This window comes from Peromyscus eremicus, chromosome 19 (assembly GCF_949786415.1).
Source record: "Peromyscus eremicus chromosome 19, PerEre_H2_v1, whole genome shotgun sequence".
Taxonomy (NCBI): Eukaryota; Metazoa; Chordata; class Mammalia; order Rodentia; family Cricetidae; genus Peromyscus; species Peromyscus eremicus.
The window spans coordinates 15078751-15089424 of NC_081435.1; the positions used below are offsets into that span (position 1 = coordinate 15078751).

General features: G+C 42.5%; 1 protein-coding gene across 4 annotated transcripts in view; it reads left to right on the forward strand.

Moving 5' to 3' along the window:
• The window catches only part of Kiaa1328 (KIAA1328 ortholog), a 266377-nt gene extending 262053 nt beyond the window's left edge, over window positions 1-4324 (forward strand). For all 4 annotated transcript variants that reach the window (XM_059246831.1, XM_059246830.1, XM_059246833.1 and 1 more), the window contains one exon: window positions 3953-4324. In XM_059246831.1, the coding sequence (XP_059102814.1) occupies window positions 3953-4157 (205 nt within the window). In that variant the 3' untranslated portion in view covers window positions 4158-4324. The remainder of the gene's footprint in view (window positions 1-3952) is intronic.
• Window positions 4325-10674: the final 6350 nt, after the last annotated feature.

Below are 10674 nucleotides of genomic sequence, written 5' to 3' on the forward strand. Positions count from 1 at the left end.
GTAGCCGCCTAAGTTCCTCCTCAGCCCTCTGCATCACTAAGCCCCATGACTGGTAGGCTACAATGACCTCAGACAAGAAATCTGTCCCTTCAAGTCAGCAACTTCTGTCCTTCTATATCCTACAATTCCAAGGAAGACCTAATCTAATTTATAGAGCTTCTATGAAAGGAAGCTCACCTTTCTTGGAAGCTCTTTTCAACCTAGGAACCCAATAAAGCTTGTAGCAATCACTCCATCAATTGTCACATTATCTCCACACTCCTTCAGGAGGAATAAACAGTATCTGAATTAAAGTTGCCATCTCCCTTTTTTAGTGGAGGCCACCATTTTCCTCCTATTCTAGGTTCCCACACCTTTAGTTTGTCATCCCATCTATATGTTACTCCATCCACAGACTTCAGTTAACACCCCTTAGGGTCTCAAGTTTTACACAATATCCTTGGAATATCCTCAGAAACTGAATTATTCATCATGATCAATTTAAGTCCAGTGTGTTGATACACATCATACCATGTGCTATAGTTGACCATACATTTGGTACAGTTTATCCAAGCCTAAAAAGCTTCTCCAGGCTGCAGGTTCTTTTCCATGGACTACATAACTGCCTCAACCCCAGCCTGGGTGATCATCTCTGTATAATTTCCTGTGAAATTTACTTCACTCCTTTCCTGTATCACAGAAATCACCATTGATCTAGGAACACAGAACATGAAGATCAGATAGAAGAAAAAGACTAGTATTACAAGAAATATTTATATGGAGGAGGGCATGACATGTGCACACCATAAAGCATGACCTTGGGACACGTAGGCATTTCTGCCTTGGCCCTCTAGAAGAATGCTAAGCAGAAGATCCGGAGGGGAACAAACTGAGGGTTGATGGTCCACAATCTCGGGTCCCCTTTTCTCCAGTCTCTACTGGCAGCATGTCAGCCATCTTATATGCTGCATATATAAGTTTTTTTGGGGGGTAATTTATGTAAATTAAGAACTGACAGTGAACTTTTCCTGAAGGATAAAAGTCTCCTTTGATAACTGTTATAGAACATTGAAGTTTTGAGATTATTTTTTGCTACAGTCTGAAACTATTTATTAATAAATTCAACCAAAAACTCTAAGGCAAAGCAGTATGTATGTACATGTAAACTGGCCTGTGGTGATCTTTTCCAATGACAGCAAAACTTGTATGAATCACATATTATTGAAGGAGACAAACAATAAAAATATATGTGTGTATGCATATAAGGATAATTATAGCATAACTTATCTAAGTTATATTTTATTGAGTAATTGAAGGAAAATAAAATATCATAAAACAAAATGTCTATGAAATGATAGTTGTTTTGGAAGACCAGCTTTGAGGAGGTGATATTTAACAAAACCATTCGTGGATGGAGAGAGTGAGAAAGATCTGGAAGAACTTTCTAAGTAGAGAATATAATACATGCAGAATCAGGTAGGGACCAAGGATAATAGGGTTTTTAAAGATTTATTTCTACTATTTTTTAATTATGCATATGTGTGTATGCATGTGGATATGGGCATATAAGTGCCGGTGTCTGCAGAGCCCAGGAGCATTGGATTCCCCTGGAGCTGCAGTCACAGGTGGTCATGAGCTGTTTCACATGGGTGTTGGAACTGAACTCATGTCCTCTGTAAGAGCAATATACTCTTAACAGCTGAGCCATCTCTCTGGCACAGGTAGGAGAGCAGATTTTTTAACCTGTGCTAGATTGATAGAAAGTAGGATGATATAAAAATGCCAAGTTCTGTTTTGGATATTTTGAAATTCCTATTGCACATCTGAGTAAAAGTATCAGGTATCAGTTGACTGTGTGATTCCGGGATTTCAAGGCCAGTGTTGATAGCTGTGTTTAGTAGTCATTGATATATAGATCCTCACAAAGGTCATGAGAGTGGGTAAAATCACCTGAGAGATGGGAGCTAAGGACTGAACCCTGGCAGGAGAAGAGCAGGGTTGGTGATATAAATGAAAGTCAGGAAGGCCTAAAGAAATCATAGGACATTGGAAGGGGAAGGAAATCTGTCATCTTAAGTATCTCATCTGTAGCAGCCTATGGAGAGGTTTGCAGCGAATGGAGAGATGCTTTTCATCAGGAGCATCCTGTGGAATAGTGTTGATCATCATGGGCAACCAATGAAGAGGAGCTTCTCATTGGGGCAGCATGGGGGAGGGACCTCTCATTCAGAGAAGGCTAAGGAGGGATACTTCTCACGGAAGTAGCCTATGGAGAGACTCTTCTCATCCAGGACAACCTATGGAATGAGCCCAGAAATAATTTGTCTTTAGGTTATTCCAGCATGCCCTGTCAGACTGGCTCTAAATTTGGCAGTAGGGAGCCAAATCAAATCGGCACAGACTGTGTCCTCTCAAGTTTTGTACCTGCATCTTACTAGTTCAGGAGCAAACAAACGGGGAATAGGATCTAGCTCTAGCTCGAGGAATAGAGTTGGTGCCACACCATCACAGGAAGGATGGGACTGGCAGAGCAGACTAAGTAAGCTTTCTGCTCCTCACTCTACCACAATGAAGCTCTTAAAGTCAGCTTTAAGGGAGTAGTGGCTCTGTGAGGTTCAGAAGCAATGGAACTCATATCTGTGCCTAAAACACACACAGACCACGTTTCAAGGGATGATGTTTTGTGAATCTGGGTAAGTGATGTGTCCTATTATTATTCAGATACCAAACAATAATAGACCAAGCTAACTTTGTAATCTCTATCATGTTATTTCAGTACACTGAACTGAACCACCGCCCACATAATGTGAGCTGATGAAGACACTGTTCTTTTCTGATACTTAATGTGACATCATATAGGAATTCATTTGTACTTTGCTTTATGGCATATATAGTTCTTGGTTAAAGTGGGTAGTTCTCAAGGTTTGCTCTTTGGCATTTGCTGCCTTTTGACTTGCCAAGTTATTTGGACTTTTATAATAGCAAAAGTACAATTGAAATTAGCTATGAGGAGCAATGTGTTCCCTGCCCGCCATAAACTTTGATTCATCTCCCATGATGTAATCCATGATTTCATGTTTCTTTCAGAGAAACAGAATTTCTATAACAACAGCAGATCCATAAAGATGGTACATTAGATTAGATTAATTTGTTGGAGAAAAAGATAGCTAATTACTAGTTACAGCCAGTTACAGCAAACTAATATACAGTTAGACAACAATCTTTCTTTTGCTGTCTTTGCTTGATTATTCATTTTTAATGTGATCTCACTATGTAGGCCTGGCTGGCGTGGAACTCATTGTAGACCTGGCCTCTAACTCACTTGCCTCTGTCCCCCCCCCCCCCAGTGCTAAGATTAAAGGCACATGTCACCACTGTTGTATTTGTTGGTCTTTGTAAAAAAACTGAGGACACTAGTCTTGGAAGTCAAAGGGGCCTTGGTTCAAACCACTTGACTCATCTTTCTGGCCCTCAGTATCCTCACCCATAAAATAAGAAAATTAGTCCAAATATGTCAAAGACCCATTGCTCAGTAAGCATTCTGAGTGCTCCTCTTCTTGGAGGTCTAATCCATCCCAAACATGAAGTACTGTATCACTTCCAAGCCATAAGGAACATATGTCCATTTCCTCAGCTTCCCTCCTGCAGCAGAGAAGCTCGCATCCTGCAGGTGCTGGAGCCCCGTCTGCCTCAGCCTACTCTGGCATGGTGATATCATCACTATTATCAAGTCTATTCTTCCTGTTCCACAGACTCTCTCCCTAAGTTAGAAAGGACTGCTGGGGTCAGCAGAGGAATAAAGCTTGCAGACAGTAGCAGAGGCCTTGTGCTCAGGACCACCCTGGGGCATTTTCCCCTAAAGTTTCCCCCATGGTGAGATTTGTGGCAAACTCTTGGCCTGGGCACCTCTGCAGGGCTTTTGGTTCCTCGTATTCTAATGGTCTGATCCTGTTTTGTCTGGATTGTCTTACAGGTATGAGACATCTCTGTTGGATTTGGTTCAGTCTCTGAGCCCAAATTCTGCTCCCAAATCTCAGCCCCATCCCTCCAGAGCAGCAGGAGTGTGGAACACTTTCCGACCTAGCCCTCAGAAATCTACCTGGAAGAAAGTGGGAACACGCAGGAGCCCTGAAGACCTGGAGGAGAGTCAGATTCTGGAAGACATATTTTTCATATGACTCTGAAGCACATGCTACATAGTTTCATAGGAAATGTTTGAGTTCCTTTACATACTGACGAAGGATGTTAAATGACTTGATTGCCAAGCAGCTGAATCTCTCCTTTCACAGGGACCTATCTTACTGGCATCCTCTTAAGTATTGAATACAGAAATCATTCTAACAAATCAGGGTGTTTTTTGTCAGACCAATCAGAAAACAGGCTAAAGGAGGTGGGCTTAGGTGTAGGATCTTTTCTGTGCCAAACAGATTAGAAATTTAGAATACTTTCTGCATATCAGACACCATGGATATCTAGTGTCATTTTAAGGATGGTTTTAACTTACTGCTGCAAAAAAGTTGGCTTTCCTTACATAAGGAACGTGTCTACTTCAGAAGAGTTCTTCCTTCTTCACCCTTTCTCTCCTCACTAACTCTAAGTGTGGCTGTTCATTCTGAAATTGGAGTTAGTGACCCTGGTATCACCACTACTTGGGACCAAATACATGTGAGTCATAGTGAACATCAACATGGTCATTGCCACTCCTTACAGCAAAAAGCTCAATGGGTGGGAGGGAAGTTCCCAGCCAGACTGTGGCATTAAACCACACATGAGATGGCAGCCTGGGGAAATCTACCAGTGTCCAGGCAACCACCCCTCCAGTGTCCCGTGACGGATGTTTCTTGTGGACTCCAATTCCAGGTATTCTTGTGAACTTCCTCCGCTGTCGTGTCTAGGGAAGATGGCACTAGAGAAAGAGTGGTATCCAGTGGCTGCAGGGCGACAGGTTTCTTCCGCCCCTGCCCCACTCCATAAGGATGAGTGCTCCTAGTTTAAGTGCCCCTGGGTGCAGAGAGCATCCTTATTGGCCTAGATCTAAATCTTTTCTCTCCAGACTGAACTCAGTCCTGTTGATTCTACCCAGTCTCCCTTCCCTTCGAGACTCTCAATTCCATACTCTTCATCTGAGGCAAATACAAGGGCAAGACTAGTTACTTGTCATTCCCTTTGGAAGTTGAAAGTTCACTACAGATTCCAATTTCCTTTTCAAAATCACCCTGAGAGGAATTAGAACAAACTTGTTCTATTTCACAACACCTTTGTTGTGAAACAACAAATGTCTTTGGAGTGGCAGAAATGAGTTAGATTTCCAGGACCATCTTCTCTCTGTCCTGTGTGTCACAGGCAGCTTAACTATACCTAGTTCCTTAGACTTTCTATAACCATAGTCACTTGTTCTGAGCATCAGTGTTCTTGCTACTCCAATCTCCAGAAGGATAAGAAATGGAATCTGATCTCTTTAAGAAGCTTATTTACCCTGAGAAGAGTTATAAACAGCCTAAAAATTCAAGGCTTTTTTTGGGTGCCGTGCCAGTGAATGGAATTTAATTGCTTCTGTGCCTTATCAACATGGGAAGTTTGTAAGAGGGAAAAAAGAGTTTTCAGGGAGCATCAATGAACACACTTTTCATTCTTCACACTCCCTGCCAGTTGCCTTCTCTGAAGGCATTTTTGGTGGGAGTGGGGTGGGTAGGGTGTTGGTATGAGGGTGATAGGAAGGGAATATGTATATAACCTAGTGGCTTTGTTATTAACTAAATAATATATGTTAACATTGCAATCTGGATTAAATTTACTTGGAGATATATATGTTGTTGCCAAGTATTTGGGTTTGAGCTAATTGTAGCCTATCCCACAGAAGAATGGGAAGAAAGTAGGAGCCATGTGACCTCTCCTGATAATGCTTCCTTCAGTGGCTGGTTGGGACTTGCTTGGCCAGCCTGTAGATGTTTCCTCAAGGCAATACTGCGCACACACTGTGGATGCCATAGCTAAAGTATTGCCCTCCTCGTAAACTGCCACCCTGTGAGAGAAAACTAATCAGTGTTTGTCCACTGGACTCCCTAAGTGAGGCCCAAGGGCTATTTTAAAAGTCAAGATTAATCAAGGAGTGCTTTTGTAGCCATCCCCCTTCCAAGAGGCACACTTGTGTCGCTCCAAACCTGGCCCACAGTGGGGACTTACCTGGAGCGTTTCAGGTGTCGTGAAGAAGGCCTGACTTCCTCCCTTAGAGTCACCTTTCACTGGTCCTGCCTCAACACCAGCGTTATCTTAGAGATTTGCTGACAGAAGTTGCTACAGTGAGCTAAAGGTATATTCGTTTTAATGGTGACAGCTGTTTGTGGTAAGGTGGTAAATAGTCTATATGGTTGTTGTTTTCCTCATGTGGTTTTAATAATGACATGTCCTCTTGCACATCATCAGATCAGTGGAGTGTAGTTTTAGAGCAAGACCAGAACCCCAAATTATCAAAGTACTATTCTCTCCTTGTTACTTGTTGGGACAATAGGAGTGCATGGTCATTTGAAAAAAATAGAAATAGTGTGCCACATCCCAGTTGCTGTTCCCAGTGAAGCCCCATCTCTTTCCCATCACCAGGACATCAGCCCTCAATAGGTTCTGTAGTTGCTAGAATGGACAGTTCAGTCTAAGCACACTTCTGAGTCCATTCCCTGAGCATCCCCACAGCACCTGAGCAAGAAAGATATGTCCCATCACTTAGAGATAGGAGTTGTGGTCCTGCCTGGTGGGTTGTAGGTCCTTGAAGAATCCAAGCAACGGTTTGCATAGATGGATAGTTCCAAGATCACACTCTTGTGTTCCCCAAAAACAGCCAAAGACCCTGACTTGCTCCCTTCCTTCAGACCAGCCTGTCACCCCCACCTGAACAAGAACACCCCCTCTGAGCAGCTGCCTCTCAGAGGCTCAGGCAGAGAGAGCAAAATCATCAATCAGCCCTCTCTTACATTGGAAATGAAATAAGTAAGCAGTTTGCTCAAATTGTCAAAGATACCTTTGAGTATGGGGAGAAAGCTGAGCATGTGTAAAACAGTCCTTATCCTGAGAGAACAGATAAGCAGACAGCTAGAAAACCAGTTTCATAGATTCGTGACCCATTGTGTGGCTTCTTGACACTTCTGCTCCACTTGCAAGGGGGGCCTTCTCACCTCTCGGGCTTGAGCTTTGTAGATATTGTCCCTCCCTGTCATCCTTACCACAAACACACTAAGAGCTGGATAAGCTCCTTCTCCTAATCCATCAATGCTGCTACAGCAAAACACTGAAGCTTGGTCATTTATAAAGACCAGGTATTTGTTTCTTATATTTCTGGAGGCTAGGTCTAGGATGCAGGTACTGACAAGGTTGAGCTATCTGGCTATATTGCATCATTCAGAGGGCAGGTGTCTTTATCCTTATATGGCTCAAGACCTAACTAGCAGATTACCCTGATGTTGAGGCAAGCCTCCTTTTATAAGGGCCTTATGACCACTAAAGAAGTAGCCCAGGTTGTCTACTATCCCAACCCCCCACTTTTTAACATTCTCACATTAGCAACACCTGAATTTTGAAGTAGACATATGCAAACCAAACATGTAATCCAGAAATTGTCCACAGCCTCTCCTGTCTGCACTCCTGTAAGTCCTTTATATTCCAGTCTGAGCACTCTGCAACCAGGATGGAACTAAGATCCTGTTTAATCCACCATTTGTTTTACAGAAGAAAGTATTGTTTGCTTCTAAGTAATTTGTCTGAGATCTCACATCCTGTCAGTGGCAGATCTGGCTACCAGGTTCACATCCCCTCTGCAGCACAGTATCTGCTCTCATCTGCTTTTCCAAGAAAAGCATTTTTAAGAATTTCAGCTATAATTGAGCATTCCACTTCCATCTCTCAGGAGTGAGCCAGGTATTTCCTCCTGGGGAACTTTGTCAGTTGATAGTCCTCAAGGACTGTTGCTACTGGATAGACTTCTCACCTGCAGAAGTGGAGACAATGGAGAGGCTATGCAAAACTATCTAAAATGATATCCCTAAGGGAAAAAACCAAACATGCATTTCCAGATATGAATGGCTTCTCTAAATAATAGAAGCTATCCTATCTCTAGTAAAGGACAGTGGCCAAAATGAAGTGAGGCGTTCTAGTGGGAGGAAACCAGTTGTTGGTACGTGGAGACCAGTGGGAATGATCTATCACTTACATTGCCAAGGGCACACAGCTACAGCTACAACTGAGTGGCCACATCCTAACACTGGTCCTCGGATCTTCATCAATGTCCTTGGGCACTTGAGTGACACTCACTTTACACATTAGGTACCATTGCCCTCTCTAGGAAAGTGGTTAACATCATGAGCTGTGAAACCAGGAAGACTGTGATACAGATCTGTTGTGAAGAACCAGGTGTGGTGGTGCATACACCTGTGATCCCAGCATTCAGGTGTGAGTCAGATGGTGGCCCAAATAAGGGCATGCTAAATATCAGACGATGGAGTTTTAATCCTCACTCAATGAAAAGCCTGAGATACTTTGAGATTACTTGTTAAATATTCCTCTAGCATTTGTGGTGGTCTCTTTTAGAAGAGACAAGATCTAGAAAGATAAATAACACCTATCCAGTGTCTACTAAGTGAGGCTTGTAGATAGCATTCTCATTTTTTAACCCACACAGCAACTGTTGGAAGTTGCATCTCAGCCAGTAATTCATGTTGCTACTAGGTGGACTGGGATTGAAGCTATCCATTCTCTGTCCGTGTTCTGTGTCCAGTCCAGAATTCTTCTTGCCAGCCAAAGCAGGTGAGACATGAAGCAGAGATACCAGTTGTCAGTGTTGTCACAGGCTACAGAGAGACAAGAACTTTGTCACCAACACCCTGTCCCACTAGTCACCTTATAGTTGTATGCTTACAGGTCTGGAGAGAAGGGTATTTGACGTACTACTAGTATTAAGCTTCCTAATAATTCCTCCTAAGTCTGGACCTTGTGGTAACTCGCCCATAGGACAATTAGGGGCAGTAGAACAGATAACTGACTCATGTGCTAGGAACTGAGTTGGAAAGACCTACAATCTGACTCATGTGCTAGGGACTACATTGGAAAGACTTCAATTCCTGAAGAAGAATGTATATCAAAGGAAATTGGAATGCCACTGACTGATGAATAACAAGGCCTTTGAGAGAGAGATAAGAAGTAGAGAAAGGTCAGAAATTGCTCTGGCCAGCTCTCTCATAGAAGGATGTCAAGGAGAGTTAGCAAGGTGCTAGGCCCCATTAGTGTCAAGGACAGAGTGAAGGAAAGGACTTCAGAGGCAAAGATGTATTCATTAGTCCTCATACATTGCTGATGGGAATGTAAATTAATGTGCATTCACCTCAGAAAATAGCCTGGCAGTTTGAAAATGTCAAACAGTTCAATAATGACCCAGCAATTCCATACCTAGATGTTTCCAAGAGAAATGAAAAGATATGGAAACAACTCAAATGTCCATCAACCAATGAACAGGTAAACAAATTACAGTATATCCATATGCCAGAATATTACTTGGTAATCAAAGGAAATGAATACACACTACCACATAGATTAACCTTGAAAACATGAACTGAATGAATGCCTGAAGTCATAAAAGACCACATATGATATGATACCATTACACTGATAGCCACATAGGCAGATTTGTAGAGACAATTGATCAGTGGTCACCTAGGAGTGAGAGATGAGAAGTGACTGATAAAGTCTTAGAGTTTCTCTTCGGAATGTTGAAGATGTTTTAAAATTGAGGTAGTTGACTCCCTGTTAATATACTAACAATGACTAAGCTGTGTACTTGAAGTCATTAAAAAAAAAAAAGAAAAGAAAGGGGAAAAAATGTTTGCCTTGCTTTCTGAGTAAGTAGGGTTGCCAGAAAGTAGGGGGTGAACATTTGATCTGGATCACTTCACCCTGAGCATGGGTGAAGGGCACCTTAGGAATCTGCCCATAAAAGAAAGAAGAGACAAGAACAGAGTAGAAAGGAAAAGAAAGTCAGGGGAGGTCTGCATGGGAGATCTATACATTTTCATAAGCTGTGGAGCAAGCTTACACTTGATGCAAGTCCTCTGATTCTCAACATAGGTTTTCAAACCCAGAAGGTAATCCATGAACCATTTTCATAATTCCAGAAGGAGCAAAGGAGAACCCCCACATTTCAGGATATGAAAGCTTCACAGGAATCTCTTCTTCATTCAGAACTGGAAATCACTGTGTCAGGTTGTGGTAAACTTGGTTAGTTGTGTGGAGAGGGAGAAGACTCTCTCATTGGTATAGCTATATATCCAACACACTTGCATCTGTGCTTAATTTGAAAATGCACATTTGAGGAGTCATATGGAAACCTACAGTAGAAGGTTCTTTACACACACACACACACACACACACACACACACACACACACACACACGTGCGCGTGCGTGCGAAAGAAATTCAAATGGAATCACCAAATGGGGGAGAGAAAGCCCTAACTTGGTATCTCTCACCACCAAATGAAAACTCCAGTGCCAGAAATGGGTTACATTTAATTGAGTTGTTAGCCAATTGGGCCCCATGGAAGCCCCCAAACAACCCAGGCTATTGCCAAGGGTATTGGTTGCTCCCCACAAGCTGATGGTAAGCCCATATTGCTGAAGACAACACCTGCCTAACTCACTGAAGACAGAGAAGTAGAGC